This window comes from Halichoerus grypus, chromosome 14 (assembly GCF_964656455.1).
Source record: "Halichoerus grypus chromosome 14, mHalGry1.hap1.1, whole genome shotgun sequence".
In the NCBI taxonomy this organism is placed as follows: domain Eukaryota; kingdom Metazoa; phylum Chordata; class Mammalia; order Carnivora; family Phocidae; genus Halichoerus; species Halichoerus grypus.
Window position 1 is genome coordinate 7422614 of NC_135725.1, and position 18815 is coordinate 7441428.

Sequence of the window (18815 nt, forward strand, 5' to 3'; positions counted from 1 at the left end):
GGGCCTAATTGGAAAAAGCTGAGAGAGCGAAGCAGAAAAGAATAGAAAACATTTACTGAGCTTGGAAGTGCATATTGAATACTGCACGAAATTTGCATATGGATTACTCGGTGAAAAAATAGAAACATTCTCAGCCCATTAGTTACTGTGATGGACTCCCACTGACTAAAATCCAAGTACTTTTGCCTTGTTTTCTCCAACTGTTCTTTTCTGTAATCATTTCTCTTTAACCACAGGGCAGCTATTCTGTTACTGCACTTTGTACTAGGGAAAAGAAAAAATAAGGAACATAGCTGTGCCTAGAATATGAGCAGGCTGCCTCTGGTTTAATCCTGGAACATTGTACCATTATTTCTAAGCTTCAGGGGAGGGTTGCCCCTTTATGAGATGGGGCTTCTAAGTCACATTTTCAGCTCTATAGTTGTGTTAAGTGACAAGCCTTAGATTCCTCCTTGGTGCCTCAGTTTCTCCAAATGCAAAACGGAGGGTAATGGTTAGCAGCACTAATGGAGATGGGGTGGGAGGGGAGAATCAATGAATATTTATAAAAGTAAATTGAGTCCCTGGAATATCAGATCCCACAGAAATTCAAAGCATAATTAAGGTAGGGAGAACAGATTAGTGTTAAATGTATGTGTGAAACACATTTTACATTTCCTTCCAACAAAGACTGAATTTAATTTACTCCAAGTGAGGAGGAGAAAAAAGGGAAAAAAATGGTATTGTGAATTAGGATTCTAAATTTGGATTTTGATATGTTGATTGGTGTACCACAGACATAAAGCCACATGTTGACTTTTTTAGCAAATGGGTGCGCGCGCGCGTGTGTGTGTTGAAGGTGGAGGAGGCAAATACGTAATGAACACATTTAATTACCATTGACAGTATTCTTCCAGGAGAGCCCCATCAAGTACTAGCAGAAGAATTGTTATCGAAAACATATTTAAAGCTATTTACCTTTAATCCATAGGAAAATAATTAAATATGGATCAGCTCTTTGCTTTGTGGTGTGAGGCAAGCCTGTATTTAGAAAGAGACATTCAGATATTCCGTGCAGAACACATCTACATTGTTATGTCACTGTTTGAGAAAACCACCCAAACTCTGTCACTTTATGAAGAAATCATTGAATATTAATTGATGTGGAAGTTGGTGTAAAGGATCAAAATATCAATAACCATCAGCCCATTTCAGGCTTTCACAATGGCTTGGAAACTTGAAAAAAGATCTGTGTGACACTGATTACAGAAATGGAAGGAAATCTTAATAAAGAGGACCCACTGTATTTTATAAACACCTTCATCCTCCATATGCACTAATTTCTCCAAAGAGCTAAAGAAAGACAAATATTCTTGAAATATTTTATCATAAAGAGTGCCCTATAGAAAAATCCACGTTCATTTTTTTTTTTCCTGGCCGAATTCCCTTGACACAAGCGAAACTTTCACTGGGATAATGAAGACATGGCTAAATTTTCTAGCGAGATACAGAATTCACCAGAGAATATATGTAGTACAGATCCCAAGTCCCAGAGAAAACCAAGAAATGGTGATCTTTCTTCCCTTCCAAACAGACATCTGTGTGAATATCTAAACCAGGAACCACCCAGACAACGATCACATTGTAGGGTTTTCTTAATGCAAAATAAGTAAGATTCACGTGGAATAAAAGCTGTGTTTAGGTTGTCAGTTCGGCCTCCTGGAATCTTCCCATATAAAGCGTGGCCTGAGGACCAGCAGGACCAGGATGTGTTGGGAGTTTTTTAGGAAAGTAAACTCTCAGGCCCCAATCCAGACCTCCCCCATCAGAGTTGGCATTATAACAAATTCCTCAGGAGATTTGTGTGCACGTTAAAGTCTGAGAAGCATTGTCCTAGATACCACTTGGCATGTGATTGTTTCAGGTCCTACACATTGTCTCCACATAATTACCTGATAACTTCAGATAGTTGGTTTTTGATCATTCACTAAACGATGATAGAGAGTAGCTTTGACACTTGGATGATGGGACCTGACATTACACATCAGTCCCAGATTTTGTCATATTCCTTCTTTGAGGGCCTGGCGAGTTCCAGGCACTGTGCTAGGCTCTGGAAGCAGAGGGGTAGACAAGATAGATGCAGAACTCAGGAGATAGACATTGCACAGATGATTCCTGAAAATCTTGTTTAATGGCATATGAGTAAATAGTATGAAGGAAGTATACAATGTGCAAAGAAAGTTCAATTTGGGTGAGCCTGGTTGGGTCCAGAAGATCAGAGAGTGCCATGGGATCCCCTGCACTTTGGGATCCCCCAAAGGGTGCTGCCCTTCGGAGGCTCTGGTTCCAGTAGGCCTCGACCCAGTGGGCCCCAGACCAGCAGAAGAGCAACGAGCGAGGCCCACCACCACTTCCCAGCAGTCAGGCGGCGAGTAAAGAAGGAAGCCAATGCTCTTAAGCTAACTTTTTTCCCCTTGAATAAACATTTTTATTGGCCATAGGATTTTATTTTTTGAGGTGCCAAAAGCTTACATGGTTTGCTCAAATTAGAAAAATAATAAATACCACAAGTTCAGAGAGCATGCAAGCAAGAGCTCTAAATAGGACAGGAGTTACAGATCTGCCTTGTTGATTGTCATTCTCCAAATTCTCTCCCTCTGGGTGGACCTGTCCTCTCGCCCTCCCGGTTGTCTTAACATGCGCAGCAGCGTCCTCGTCTGTCTGTCTCTGCTGGGCCTTCGGCTGACCTCCAGTTAATCCAGAAGGACGGACGTGCGGCCTTCACGCTGCTTCCTCTCCTTCTCTCCCTCCTTTTCTCTTTCCTGTTGAGGTTGCTTTTCCAACTCAGTCATTTCAAGTTTGAATTTGATTTGCATATCTAAACTGCTAATTATACCAATTACTTGCACGGCTTCTGTGTTCTAAAAAGAAGTCTGAAACTGACCCCTTTCATTAAAGTCAGTGTCAGTTTGCCCTGAAATTGGGAGCTATGGAGACAAATACTTTTTTTTCTTTTCTCTTTTTCCTTCTTCTTCTTTTTAATCTTATAAATGTATTTTTTAAAGGCCAGCTGCCAGTGACTGTATTTTTCAGGTCCCAAACGCTCATGTTTCTGGTCCTGTTTTTCTGTAGTACAGCATAAATTCTTTAACTAAATACTACTTTTGAAAGATCAAAAGGAGTACTCCCTGCTTTCATTTTGTTCTTGGCTGTAGCTCGTAGATGTCTTTGTTTTTTTTCTTCTTCTTCTTAATTTACGAAAAGCTTTCTTTCCTTCAGAAGAAAAAGAAGTGGCTCAGTGGATCATAAAGAGATCATTAGCGTTTACTAATACAGTCTGTTCTTAAGTTGCTTTACCACCATGTCTTTTCAGTATTATTTACTGAGCAGCCGAAATAATTGGGCTTTGAATTTTTAGATTACTATAAAGCAAGACCTATTGTCACTTATTGCTGGGTATAATTGTACCATATGTATTTAGCGAAGCTATTTATTCATCTCCCTGGTGAATAACTTTGTCAAAATGAGTTGAGATATTTCTGTGCGTGCAGTTGGAATCTAGAAAACATTTGCATTTCATATAGCACTTAGAAATTATAGAGGGCTTCACAAATATTTTTTTTTTCTCCAGACCTGAGGGTCTGTTAAGTTCTACTCATCTTTTATTATTCCCCATTTTTGGTTAGAATAAGCACTGTTCTGAGGAGCATACAGTTTTTCTGAGTAGATTTTAAGCCCTAGAAACATAGTTGTAAAAAGCGAAAGGAAGGGAGGGAGGGAGAGAAAGACAGCATTATAATGTAAATAGTTTGTATTTTAATATAGAATAACTCATCTGTCCGTTATTCAGCAAATTTGCATTGAGAGCTTACTGTGCACACTAGTACACATCGTGAAGAGGCCCAGCCTCACTCCTGTCCTGAAGGAGCTCACATCCCATGAGGATGTTCTATAAGGGGGAGAGTAAACCTAAGCTTGGGGACAGAGAATGCTTTCCTGGAAAAAGGATATTTCAGCTAAGTTGTAAAAGATGAGTAGCATTTAACCAGGCAAATAGGAAGAAAACATTTTCTAGGCAAAGGAAATAGCATGTGTAAATGCCCTGGGGTGAGAAAAGTCATGGTACCTTTGAGGAACTGAAAGACCAGTGTGGTTGAAGGGGTGAGAGGGAAGGAGGGGGCGGCGAAGAAGACAAGGTTGGAGGGAGGACAGGAGCCAGATCAAGTGAGACCTTGTAAGCCATGACTAGGCTTTGGTCCTTATCCGAAACCTGTGGGCAACCTGTGAAGAATGTACCACAAGAGAGTGATATGATCAGGGTTCCAGTTTTCCAAAGATAACTCTGGTGGCACTGTGGAGACCACATGGCAGTTGGGGGCAGGAGTGGGTGGGGGCACCTGCTGGGAGTCTCTTGAAGTGTAGACCAAGTGGGAGAGGGTGGCTTAGAGCAGGGAGGTCAGATGTTGACGGAGAGAAATAAGCATGTTGGAGAGATACTTCTGAGGACTTGGAGAGTGGACATGGGTATGGGGAAGAGGGAGATGTCAAGGATTACATCCAGACCCTGGGCCTACACTGCTGGGTGAATAGGGAGCAGGGAGTGAAGACCCTGTTTGGGGGGAAAGGTCATTGTTAACTGTTGGAATATTTCCTTTGAGGCGTCTGTGAGTCATCAGTGCAGAGATACCGAATAGGCAGTAGGCCTGGAGCTCAGAGGAGGGTGGAGGCCAAGTGTAACTGTTGATAGCCATGTGCCTTCTGACGCGACACAGGTTGGATTCTTCTGTCCCACAAAGGAAAATAGCAAAGTGAACTATTTTCTCTTTTTTGAGGAATTTTGCTTTAGATGGAGTTAGAAGTGCTACAACCAATATTTGTCACCATTGACAAATTGGTAATAAATACAGGGGCCCCTTCATTTGATGCAATGAGTCAGCATTCATGCCCTAAGGTATTTGATTGTGTGCAACCTTGAGGTCCTTCTAGAATGCTCAGGTTGATTATTTCATGCCAGGTCTCATAAAAGAAGATTAGAACCAAGAACGTGAGGCTTACAATACTTTTTAGTCATCACTAATGATTTTACGCTGTGCTCAGACTTTGGGTGAGAATGATTGGTATAATTTAGAATGGTTGACCCTATTCACGACAGTAAATTTAAACTACTACTATTTTTCACTTTGTAAAGAAACAAAAGAAAAAATGTGTTTGGATTCCTTCCAAGACATGTTTCTTTCTTTATCTCTTTGACCTTTTGAGAAGTAACATTCCCTTGGAGTTGCATGGAGGAAAAACTTGGTTAAATAACTGAGCCAGAAGGCCGTGTTCTAGCTGCAGCTCTGCACTTACCGGGCCTGTGACTTTGGCAAGTCCCTGAACCTTTCTAGGCCCTAATTCCCTTCACTTATAAAATAAGGAGAATATACGAGAAAATCTGGAGTGGCTGGGTGGCTCAGCTGGTTTAGCTTCCGACTCTTGATTTCGGCTCAAGTCATGATCTTGGGGTCTTGGGCTCGAGCCCCACCATTGGGCTCCGCGCTCAGTGCCGAGTCTGCTTAAGATTCTCTCTCTCTCCCCTCCTCTGCCCCTCCCCCCGAAAAGAAAAAATTTGAACACATAAAAGACGATATAAATAATGGCTAACATTTTTTGAAAATTTACTGTGTGCTAACTACTCTCATGTCAGAATTATTGGCTCTACAAGATGACCAAAGAGGTAATATAAAGGAAGAAACATGTCTTAGAAACAACATGTTTTTGGTCACAATGTAAGGGGCAGGAAAGGATGCTGGAAGGAAGATGAGGATGTGAATGCTATCAGGGCAGAGACATTTCTCTCAGCCACATGGACTCAAAAGCATTTGATAAAGAGGGATTCAGTTCACAGTGTTATCGAATTATTTATAATTCGTTAGTGACCGTCATTTGTCACTTAATTTGAGTAAATCTGCTTATGTTTGGAAAAGTAAAAAAAAAAAAAAAAGAAAAGAAACATGTTTTACTCATTTTTTAAATTTCTTTGGAGAATAGGAAACAATAGAAGTTTAAATTCAGTGAAAAGGCTAACTATTCTGAATAATAGACCAATATTCTCATCAAATTAAAACATCTGAGATGAGCCACATCTAACCCAAGCTTGATGGTTTTAAGTAGAATTGTATGTAGACCTATCATTCTTGTGATCAGTGGAGTCATGTTCCAAAGAGAGGGAGCAGAAGTTGCATGAAGTAGAATAGTCAAGGGAATTGAGGTGATAATTCTTAGCCAAAGTATTTTCTTAGGAACTGTAAGGATCTTAAAACTCAGTGTATGCATACAGTGATTGAATATCCCACGGGTCACGAAAACTAAACAGTCATAATTGGAAAGGGTTCATGGATTTAGCTTTTTGCCCATGAGTGAACCATGGGAGCATAGGAAGAAGAGGGAAGGGGGGAGAGTGGCTTTCTCAACAACCAAGAAGGAAGAGGGCTCTGAGGTGGGATAGGTAGTTGGCAGAACAGGGAAGGGGAAGAGCAAGCAGAAGGAACGGAAGGTCTTCCGAGCACCTGCTCTGTACCAGTCGGGTGTGCGCCGGGAAGGCCGTGTGGGAAAGCTGTGAAGGGCAGAAAACCGGAGGTGCTGCGGTTTGGAAGCAAGTGGGTGAGTGGCTTTGATGAGGCAGTGTGGCCTGTCACCAGAGATTGTCAGTCCTCCGACTGGAGCGGCCACGCGCGTCCTCTGGAGCTCACTCACGCCTTTGTAAGGGCTGCAGGGCTAATGCAAGGTTTGAGTTCCATTATTTTCATATCTGCTTCTTTTTTTAAGCAGCCAGACACAGATGACTTTTAGCAAGTACAGAATTTATATTTAAGCAGCGCATAATGAAAATCGACGGCTTTTTGTTGAGAAAAGCACAGTGTCAGGAAAATATCCCTATCACTCTCTTTCCCCCTGTCACAGTGGTGGAAATTTTACATTTGAAAGTGAAAAGGCTTAAGATATAATTTTTTAATCCCATCTTTCCTGCCCACTTGCATCTCTTCCAAAGCTTGTCAGGGCCAGATCTAGAATAGTAAGAGCCATTAAAAATTTGGCATCTTGCACTCTGTTTTTTGGAATAAACTCAGTGTGGGCCAATTTATGGTAAATTATTCTCTTCGTGTGTGAATTTCCTTTTCTCTCTTGGCAAATTCATGCTTGCCTCTACACCCCTGCACACAGATCTTAAACACACACATTTATTACAGAATCTGTGTGGGCTCTGTGTGTGTTAGTGTGTGCCCAGGGCTGCACCCACAAGTGCATATGCACATATTTGCACCTATGTGCTTATATGATAGCAAATTGACTTAAACAGTTTGTCTTGGAAGTTTGTGTTGCTGTATGTATGTTAGCATACATTCTGTTACAACCCGCAAACAGTTTCTCAGTCAAAAGATGACAGAATTCAGCAATCATTTTGGGAAACACCATAGTAAATAAATATATTGCTTAGTTCTGTTAAACCAAGCATGCCAATTCTTAATAAAACCGAAGGCAAGCAGTGGCATTTCTCATCTCTGCAGTCGAAGACAGTTACTGGGTAGCCAGTCCACTGCCGAAGGGAAAGGCAGAGCCAAGGCCTCGCTACGGCCCCCGTACTCGGAGCACAGAAAGTTCTGGAGCTAGGTACGGCTGTAGCGTGGGATCACATGGGATACTCGTGTCTGCCTCCCCTCTAGAGAGTCTGGCTATAGGATGGAGGGCAGAGGCATGGCACCCTAAGAATTGCTCCATCTGCTCTTTTGGGGATATTTGACACGGGGCGACTCAGGGCAAGGCCCCAAAGAGCTTTTTCTTTGCATGAGAAGCTCTGATGAGAGGCTCTTTCCTAGCATGTTGGAGAGCATATTAGCTCAGCTTTTAAAGGGCAATTTAAAACAGTTTCTTTTCCTTTATGTATGAAGAAGGCACACATTTATGTGCCTTGAATTATTGCTAATAACATGTTCCCAATGGGTCTGTGTTTGTTTAGCTCAAGTTTGGAAGAGGGTGTGGTAGGAAAACTGCTCACTCCCTTTGCCAGTGTTGCTCCGTGTTTCTCAGAAGATCAATAAGGAGGTCAGTGCCTCATGTCCACAAAAAAACCACAACCATATGTTGGTATTACTATTGTTTCCCCACATGGTTAGATATTAAAATAATTAAATATATATCTTACAGTAGTTCCATAGAACATTCAAATCCGGCAAAACCCGTAAATACATTTTTATAGCTTGTGCGATGTTGACCATTTGATGTCATCATGAGCACTAACTGGCCCGACCTAATTAAAAGGCCTTAATGAGCTTACTACACAAGGAAGTCTAGGAAATCAATATGCTTTTTTACAAAGAGTTCATTCTCTCTGTTTCGCTTAGCATTTATTTAGCAAATAATCTGCAGTCACTTGAGTATATGCCAAGCACTGTACCCAGTGCCGGTAATAAAAAGATTAATAAGACTCAGTCCCTTGTCCTCATAAAGCTCACAGCCTAGTGGGGGAAACAAACAATCCAATTAGTGTACCTCCATGTGTTAGCAAGGCTGTGGGCAGGGTGTGGTGGGCGTGTGGGGAGTGACCTATTGTGCCTTGGTGAAAGCGTAAAGGAAGGCGTCACAGAGGAGGTGACACCAAGGGGTCAGTCGTATGTCACCAGGCACAAGGAATAGCACATGCAGAGGCAGAGGCAAAAAGGAGTTTGCTGCTTAATTAGGGGACTGCAGCTGGACTGGCCTGCAGCCCGGGTGGGAGGTGGGAGGACGGACGGGGGGCAGACCTGGCCACGGATGCACTTAAGCCTTTCTTCCGCCTGCGGTCTTCTCTCCGTTTCTGTTTCTCTCTTCTCCTTCCTTTTGCTTACTTCGTTGTCTTTTACTTTATCTACCCCTGTCTGTCTCGAAAGACCTGAAACTGGAGAGACCTTTTAGAAAAACTAGAGTTTTAGGGAATGTTTCTGACCTTTAAAAAAAAAAAAAAGTGAAAAATAATGCCTAAAATCCAAAGGCTGATTCCTCCCACTGCTGTCAGCTTCCTCACTTGAGTATATAGAAAATAATTCAGGGGTGTTGGAGTGGGCTGGGTCAGATTCCAAATTTATTCTGCTATATGTCTATCTCCTGGGATGTTCTGTGAACGCAGAGAAGGTAGGATGGGGCCTGATGTTACTTTTGTATCATCCGCAGGGCCTAATCAAATGCTGAATGTGCAAGAAACTATGGAGTTTGTGGTCCCTTTATGGAGCCAGGGACTTGGTCACTTCGTGTATAGACTGGGATTGAAAGAAATAGAACAGTTGTCTTCTTTAATACAGAGTAGCAAAACATCTGAAAGTTGTTTTTATGTGTATACTTTATATGTAGTTCCTAGAAGTATGGTACTTACATAGGTACATTTATATGGAATTATGTATGACATGTGGTGATCAGAAACACAGATACAAAGAAAATTAAGTAATTTGATTTCTTTTAGGTATATTTATGCAATTTATGACCAATTACAGGACTTAAATACATCCGTTCTACTGACGTGTAATCAGACTGCATTTACTGAGATCTAACGGTGAACCTATGGAATATACGTGCTCTAGTGGATATGTATTTGCAGATTGCATGAAATCGATGCTAATAACAACAGCAGAATCAGGCAACTTACTTATTGTTATGTTTAAACAACCCCAGACAACCTTTTTCATTATTTGCCCACTCACAGAATAATTATTTGCTTGAGATTATAGTTTTCTGGCATTGTATTGACACAACGTGAATAATATATGATACCTTACATTTGTTGACTAGCTGGAGAGGGCCACATACTCTGACTTAAATACCAGTGTTTCACTGTGGGGTATTCGCTTTCCAGTTGTAAATACAGTGCCCAAGATGAGGTTCCATTTGTCCTCAGCAAGTGTCAATTGTTATAAACCAGACACTTGATAATTTCCATAAAAATTTAATATGGTTCAAATGTTGGCACAGAAATAACATATTTCTCTCTACATTGTCATGTGGCTTCTCAAAAACACCGTTTTCCATTTTGTTTTTCAAGTGGTACCCTCATTTACTTTGCCAGCTCGTGTAGAGTAAGGACCTTTTTGCGGATCAACCCATAACCCACAATGTTAAGAAGCAATGAATGGCCTTAAGCCGGTAAGAAATACATACATACTGCCCATTTAGGTAAACTTTGTTTTATACAGATTTCTTAATCAAAAGCAAAAAGCACAATAACCCAAGAAGTTGCATTTATGAGCTATTTAATCGATTCATTGTGTACCACTAGAATAACAGGGAAAAACATGGTAACTGGGATCTCTTTATTATGGGTTAGGAAAACATCATGGAAAGGGTTTTATATTAATTCTAAAAAATGTTTAATGGTTCCAGAAGATCTGGATGAATGAGTACGAAAGCCCACTTCAGAACACCAGATGAGCGGTGTGCACGGACGGGCTGATTCATGAGCCCCGAGTGTCCTAGCCTCTTCTCCCCTCGAGCTATGCCAGCCAAACCAATGGGCTGGGAAACGCTGAGGGCTGGTGTAGGAAATGCAAGTGCAAATCTATTTAGATATCTGCACTCTTTGGAAAATCAGTCCAGGGTGGGGGGGCACTGATTTCTCTGAAGTTAATTCTCAAATTAAGCAGGGGTAACTGTACCAAGACTTGAAATAATTTCCCAATGAGGCCACTATTCCTCTGGGTAGAACCTTGGAAATATTATAATTAGATATTACCTTTTAGCAACCAAAGGGAAACACAGAAATCCCTTTTCTGTCAGTCCGTTGTTCAGATAAGAAGGTGGTTAGACTGAAAACATGAGGACATCACAAAGTGAGCTCACACGGGACTTCCTCATCACCCTCTCCGAATTCCGTCATACGAATTCGTGTCACGAATTCCTGAACCAGATACTTTTGAAAAGCCTCAAATCATTTGAATTATTTTCTTCTTCTCCCTTTATGTAACACTTTCTACCAACTGATGTGGTAAATACTAAGAACTTGTGCAAACATCCAGTACTAATAATAAGAATGCATTGGGAACGGAAACCTCAGGGTGGCACGAGGTGAGCCAGATGCCCAAATGTGCATGGAGACTGAAGGAGAAGCAAAATCAGGTGGCCCTGTGGGCTTCCGCAGGCTTTCTCTTTTGCATCTTTGTCCTTTTTTTTTTGTTTAACTTTTCCTCTGCTTTTTTTTTTTCTTCCAGACAACACTCTCTGTTATCTTCCCAGCCTACATTTTAAAATTAGATTTTACTCTTCCACACTTTGAAGGATGAAGCTGCCACAGTTTGGTTCATCAAATGCAGTTCCTTTCTTTATTCTTTTTTCTTGCTCTAGTTCTTTTGTTTATTTTCTCTTCTTTTTTTTTAAAAAAAAAAATCCCATTAAACTGTGTATTATTATCAACCTGAGGGTAGTTTAATGATCCCTAGAACTTTATTTCTCAAAGGATAATCTTTGAACACTCAACACTTTTAGAAGAGTCACCTAGGAGACCGGTAAGAATGCACCACCTTGGGCCTTGCTCCACACCTACTGAATCAGAATCTGCATTTTAACAAGATGCCTGGGTGACTTGGGGGACTCTGACACCTCGAGCCAGGGAGCACTGTCCTAGAAGGAGACTTGGAAAGCTCGGCTGAGTCCGTGAGGCGGATTTCTCACCTCCTCTCAGATGTGTGATGTGGCCCCTGCCCTCAGCTCCCTGCCCTCTCCCTCATTTACACCTTTGGCAGGCATGCCTGTGATTCAAGTGGACTTGAACTCTTGGTCTTATTGTAGAAGTCACCTTGACTGTATCCACGGCATTGGAAATATCTGCCAGCCTTTCCACCCATGCCTTTCACCTCCCATCATCTTTGAGCCGTAAGGAGAAGATGTGGACCAGCTATAATCCATCAGTCCGTTCCCTGAGCTGCCAGCCGACCGCACCACGGCCACACTAATGGGATTAATTGGTCTTGACCAATGAAATTGTAAAAGTGTATACCTCCAAGGGTCATAAACACTGAGCCTTAATTGAAATCAAATGTATATTTTTTAAAAAGCATGTCCAGCATCCTAGACTCCTTTCTGTTTGGGTTTTGTTGACGTTAGTGATGGTACAGAAACCTGATCAGGAAAGGTTTGCTGTTATTACTGCTTTGAACACCCAAGTATGCTTCTCAGTATGTTAAGTAGCTGATTAGGGGAGGGAGTAATATTCTACTTGATTATTGGTTACACATATGGAATAAATCCTATTTTAATGGTGTCTAATGAGCCTTTCATTTTCAGAACCTTACACAAAAGCCTCTAATAGAAAGGGAAAGTAATATTTCAAAGGTCATCTTAATACCACTTAATGTCAACAATCTGTAATCAAGCCAATATATATGGATGGTGATTACAGTCCAGTTGTGATCCTTTAAATATGAAATAATCTCCTAAATTAGCAAAATGGTGTAAGCTAAGGTTCTCTGGGTTTGAGGCAATTTATCCTTTTTAAAGTTTGTTACTTGCAAACAGCCTCGGAGTTAGAGATCATTCTCAGAGTGAGGCTTCACGCAATGCAGTATTTCCAAGCCCCCCGAGATTTAAGGTTCTGTCACTTCCAGTTTCATGCATTGTTCTTGTGTGTTCTGTAAAGTCGCCGAAATGTGCAAATGGAAAGTTATGGCTCCCCTTCTGTGCTTTTTCTCAGCAGGGGAGTGTACTGGGCACTAGAAGTGTGGGCTGCGTTGCTGGTCAGGAGGCCGCTGAGGGGGCTTATAGGCAGTACCTCTTTCAGAACCATCTGTCTGCCGGGCAGCCGATTACGAAGTCAGGAGTTGTGTGGACTCTCTAGTGCGAGACTGGCATTCTGAAACGTCACGCCATTCGCGGCGTGAATAGAGATGACGCGCCCTTACCCCGCCCTCACCGGGAGATGTTCCTTTTCGGGCCAGCGCGGCTACTAGTTCACGTAGCTCTTGCCACAGTTAGAAGTGGGTGAATCCCGCCGGGCACTTTACTTCTGCCAGGAGGTTTTTCCGAAGTAAATCAACAGTGGTTGCAATATGAATGGCATTCACGGATATAACATCAGAATCTCCTGGAGGGCTTGTCGACACCCCGATTGCTGGGTCCCCACCCCCAAGGTTCTGTGCTGTACTTCTGGGTGGGGCGGGGGGCTGTATGTCCGACAGAGGCCCAGGGCACTGGGATGCTGCTCGTTCCTGCAGCACCTCTTTGAGGAGCCCTGCTCAGCTGCATCAGTATGGACGCTGCCCAGCCATACACCTGACCTTGCGTCCATCTTCCCATGAGTAAAGCTCGAGTTTCATTCATCTTGTTCCTCCCAGGGCCTAACACACATAATAGCCATGCGCAGAGGGCTTACCCAATACTTGCTGGGGACAAAAAAAAAAGAATGTTGTTTACATGAAATTACTAGTCTGTCATCAGATACCTGCACCCCACCCCCCAACTCCCTCCCACATTATCATCCTGTATTTGTCTTTCTTTGGCATTCTGTGTTTCCTCCTTCTGCTGCCCCCTTGGATTCTGAGAGTTTGTTTTTCTCTTGTCTTTTTCCATATGACCTGTGTTTGAACCACAGGCAACCTCGGGCCTGGTGGTCTAGTTCTACTAGCCCTTGGTGACTGGGTCTACAGCAAGTCGGGGAAGGAGGGGACCTGAGAGGGGCCTGTTGGTCGAGTTTTGTATAAGGCCAGGTTGGTGACAGCGGCACAAAGCAGTCAGGTGACACTTGGGACTTAAGATCTCAGGATGGACCTTGCACGATAGGAACTTGATGAGAAAGCCTTTGGCTAAACCCAAGGAAATGCTCTTTCTGTGGTTCTTGCTTTCCTAGGTTTCAGATGTTTATTCGCAAGGTGAAACTCACTCATTAAAGGTTTGGAAAACATGAAAAAAAAACCCAGTAACACGGAAAAAGGCATCCATTTGCCCAGACACCCAAAGCATCCAGTTTGGGGGTATGTTGTAACAGTCTTTTACATTTCTATCTCAATGTTAGTTTATTTTTAATGCATTTGCATTTAGCTGAATTTATAAATCTAGGGGTAAAATTGCCCCGAGGGAAAGGAAATTCTTGTGTTGAATTACAGGGTTATTCCCATAATGAATAATAATGATTCATTACACAATTGTTTGCTTTCAAGTTTCATCCAGACCCCATTAGAAAAATGAATAGCCCCTCCTTCCTCTTCTTGCAGCATTGTCGGTGTGGCGAGTTCAGTCAGGTGTGGTGCTCTCCCGACTGCCCTGAGGTGTTGGGTGCAAGGCCCCCCATGGAGCCCTGTGTCAGTTCCTCAGTGTCTGACTTTCCCGGTTGGGGGTTCATGGTTTCAAGTGAATTTCTCCATCAAGAGTGAGTGGGTGGTGTATATTATGAGCCCCTGAGTCCGAGAAATTGCCTTTCTCTTGCCTTTATTCGTACAACCCGGTGGGGTCAAACCCCTTCACTCTTGGTCTCTTCCCCTGACAATCCCGTAGGGCCAGTGCAAGCACTGCAGACCCTGGAACCTTCCAGACTTCCCTGCTGCGGAGGAGACCTGTGACATCAGCTGGATTTTCGTGATTTTTACAGATAATCTTTTGATTGTCATTTTCAGTCTGGGTGCTCATGTTTTCCTCCCATCTTTGCTCTTTCAAAACGGTCAGGATGTTCTGAGATGTAGTTCACTCTTCACTCATTTCCATGGGATGCAGCAAGCCTTTTGGTCTTTGATCACTCTTTCTGCTAATAGTAATAATAGTAATTAATTGACTCTAACTGGACATTTTACTGGACATTTACACAGGCACTGAACAGGAGAGAACGTGGAAATGCCAGTCTAACATCCAATTAATGTCTGATCAAGTGGATGGTTTGAATTAGTTCGAGGACGTGTGTGGGATCCCTCTAGTTCCTCTGTGGTAGATCTGGGGGTCTTGTTTGTCTGGTGCTCACAGAAACCTCATTTGTCTATTCTAAAGTGGCTCCCCACCCCCATGTTGGTGCCTAGACAATGCAGCCTTCCCTCTGACCGGGATCTGGGGTGACTTGTACGAGGGGGTGGAGGCTGGGACCTCCCCAGGTCTGGGTCTGCACCCTGGAGCTGGCCCTGGCACGACATCCATCCTACAAAAGAGCCTTGCTGGGAACCAGACTACGGGCCTGAGAGGTCCGAAACCACAAGTTCATTTCAGACCTAAGTGTGATCAACCAGGAGACTCTAAGTCAAATCAGCTGAGCTCCAGCAGTTTGCTCCAAGTGGCCCTTCAGAGAGAACCTTAAAACCAGAGGTTTGGTCGGCAGAGGCCTCTTAGCCAGGAATTGGGGGTTGACTGTGAGCCCCTTTCTTCTCAAATTTGAGACCCCCTTGGAAACCTGCAGAAATAAGCCACTTAACCCCTCTCTCCCTCGAGCAGTGTATCATTATATGCCTTTCACTCTGTTGAAAAAGTTATGGCTTTGTCAGCAATCATCTTCTGTTCAGGCTAAATTTATTTTTATGTGAAATAGAAATCAGGAAAACACCAAAATTATTTTAAGCAAAATATCAAAATTGAAATAAACCAACATATGTCTGCGAAACATGTATAACTCTCAATCAAAAATAAGTGCAACTTTCATAAATTTCTTAAAATACTCTAGCATGCAAAATCTGGACGACTTAAATAGATGGAGTTATGACATGGTTGGTTATTCTTTCTCCTTAGTTCATCCGTTCCTTAAACCTGGCCAGTTCTGGACCGTCGCTTCATGAACGATATACTCTGTCCTCCATCATCTATTGTAATAAGCAGAGAACCGAGGGATTTTATAAAATGTCTTGTAGTAAGGTTGAATAATACTGCCGATTTCGAATGGAAACCATCTTGAATTTACCTTCTTTACTTCTGTTCTACCCCCGCCCCCCACATTCCTCTCTAAGAAGTGAGGTGTTTTTTTTTTTTTAATTGTTTTAAACACTGTTTCCATATTCCTAAATTTCCTTTGCAATGGGAACTGAAATGGGATGAAAATTGTCAAAGTGACAACAGTATTCTGGGGCTTACTACCAAAGAGAGTCACAGGATAAATGCCCAGCTCACATTTATGCCTCATTTACAGGCTTTCTGTAACACATTTTCTTTATTAGATTGTCACTTTCAGGATTGGAATCACCATGAGCCTCTAATATAGTCGCTGATATTTTTCCCACAGAAGACATGTAGTAAATAGTCCCATCGATAAATATTATTGACAAACCAATAAAGCCTTTCTTGAAACCTTCAGCCTCTCATTTTCAATTCCTCTCTTCATGAACGAGGTAACAACATTTCTTAGAAAAACAAAAATAGGTAAAACTGTCACTTCATTTGGAAAACGTTCTCAGCACTACATGAATTATGTTCCAGTTCCTTTTTTAAAAGCACATTACAAACTTTTATCTCGTTAGGCTTGGCATCACTGCGTACGCCAACAGAGTCACTCTTTGGGGAGTTGAGAGACTCCTTGAGATAGTTCAGAAAGTTTATGGTTGTGACGGCCTCACGGACACATGCCTTTTGCATCCTGGACTCTTGGATCTTCAGAAGCTCACTTTTATTCTCGTACATCACTTTGATTTTTTTTTTTTTTTTTTAGTTTATTAGTTGTAAAAAGTTTCTTCCTTCCTGGTTCCTTCCATTTAGTCCAATTTGGAAATGGAAAAGTGTGTTAATTTTTAATAACTCTTTAAGACACGCATTACTGTATTTTTATTAACTGAGCCAGATGGTTCACAGCAAATTTTCTCTGACATAAGTAATCACAGAAATCAGTTTGGGACCCAGATCTGGTATGGAAAGTGGCATGTATATTAGTGGAAAAACGCAGTTCACATCATTATGTGGGTATTTTTAGAAGTCATATTTGTTACTGTTTGGATTTCATCTTATTTTTTTGTTTTGTCTTTTTTGTTTTAGGCCAAATACACACTAAGGACATTTTTTTTCCTCCGTCCCCCAGACCCAAACATTCAAGCTCCTTCTCAACAACCAAAACTCGTTTTCTGTTTTTGCAGTTTGAAGGTTGCAAGAAGGCCTTTTCCAGGCTGGAGAACCTCAAGATCCACCTGCGGAGCCACACGGGCGAGAAGCCGTACCTCTGTCAGCACCCGGGCTGTCAGAAGGCCTTCAGCAACTCCAGCGACCGCGCCAAGCACCAGAGGACACATCTGGACACTGTAAGAGGGCAGGAGCTTCCGACTTCCAGCCCCAAGCTCCGGGCTGAGGGAGTGCCCGTTTGAGAGTGGGCTGCTGAAGGGGTTTGCTTTATGGTCTGCAGGTTATAGGGACAGTGCCAAGGGCAGCAGTGGAAGCTTGGTGAAGGTCCACAAGGGGCCCTGTTTGGCTCTTTCCTTATTTTTCTGTCGTGACAAGTTATCCGAAGTATTACAACTGCCCGAGACAGAGGGGTTCCTTGATTGCCTCTGTACAAAGCAGAGTGGGTCACGGGCTGTCACATAGTAGATTGGAGGACAGAGAATGACTACCAGGGACTGGGCATTAAAAAATAAGTATTTGAATATCAAGGTATGCGAAAGTAGATAATATATACTATTGCTAGAAATAGGAAGTGGTTTTTCTGTTGGTTTTTCTTCCCCACCCCCCACCTCACCCTGGTTCTTTTTTTTTGACATAAGAACTTTGGGGCTGGCATGGTTACCGAGTGTGAATCTGGCCTTTTGCTTTAGAAACCACCTGGCATTTTCACCTTCAGGCCATCTAAAAGGAACCAGCAGATCTTTCCCTGGGGTTCAGTTTCATTATGCCTCCCCCCTCCCCGTGTGTTAACAGCCCCACATCCACTGACATAACCCCTATGAGAACGGGGGGTTTTCATCATTACACCTTAACTCTCTTTGTGTGGTCACATTTTGCTCCTTTCCTAAGACTCTTCTGTTTTCTGTTAATGTTGATCGTCCTCCTTTGCATTTCTCGAGTTTTGATGCCATTTTCCTTCCACGAGGCCAGGTAGACAGTGTGCTATTTCTCTCCACTTAACAAAGCCATCAGGATAAATGTATTATACACATCACAGATCTCTTATCCCCCATTCTTGCAAATAATGTATTCATGACAGTACTTTTTCAGTGTTAACATTCCAATGTCTATTATTAAACTACACCAGAATTTGAATTTTGAAAAGATACTGTTATTTCTACACACCTTCTCATACATATTTAAGATTCTTCTGATGTTATAGTTGACATATTTATTAAATTTTATATTAGTCTCTATTAGTCATATTGATAGAAGTCATTTTAGCTATATGTCACATAACCTTTCTAAACAGAATTATCTCCTAATATACATAAACGTGATGGTTTGCCTAGTAAATAGCTAAAATATAATTAGAGCAATATGGGCAGAGGATAGCCCCTTTCTGCTCTAGCTGAATTGAATTCAGTGATTTTAGGACCAACAGAATAGAATATGAAATGAATAAATTTGGTGAATAGCAGGATTTTTTAAAAGGTAGAAATAGGAAAAAAGAATAAATTATGTTAAAATGCCCTATTTTGTATGTCTAAAATGGTCTTGGTAGAATCTAATAAATTTTCCAATTTGTCATTAAACTTTATCATGGAAGAATGAACATTCACGAGACAAGATTGTCTTGAGAAATTGCCTCTACTCTAGCTAGTTATCTGTAGTTTGAAAGAACTATTGTGAGCCTAAGTGTTACGGCTCTACAATACCCTTCTTTACTTGGAGCTAATTTTAGCTAATCAGACTACGAGCATTTTCTAAAATCATTTTGGAATTTTTTTTTTAAAAAATCACTTTTTAAAACTTTTGAGGAAAGCTACCACAGATAATAATTTCATGATTCA

At 41.9% G+C, this 18815-nt stretch overlaps 1 protein-coding gene across 7 annotated transcripts in view; it reads left to right on the forward strand.

Moving 5' to 3' along the window:
- The window catches only part of GLIS3 (GLIS family zinc finger 3), a 439369-nt gene that overhangs the window by 321370 nt on the left and 99184 nt on the right, over positions 1–18815 (forward strand). For all 7 annotated transcript variants that reach the window (XR_013443988.1, XR_013443987.1, XM_078062287.1 and 4 more), the window contains one exon: positions 17001–17162. Coding sequence is in view for 5 of the 7 variants with exons in the window: in XM_078062287.1 (XP_077918413.1) it covers positions 17001–17162 (162 nt within the window). In the remaining 2 variants the exon portion in view is untranslated. The remainder of the gene's footprint in view (positions 1–17000; positions 17163–18815) is intronic.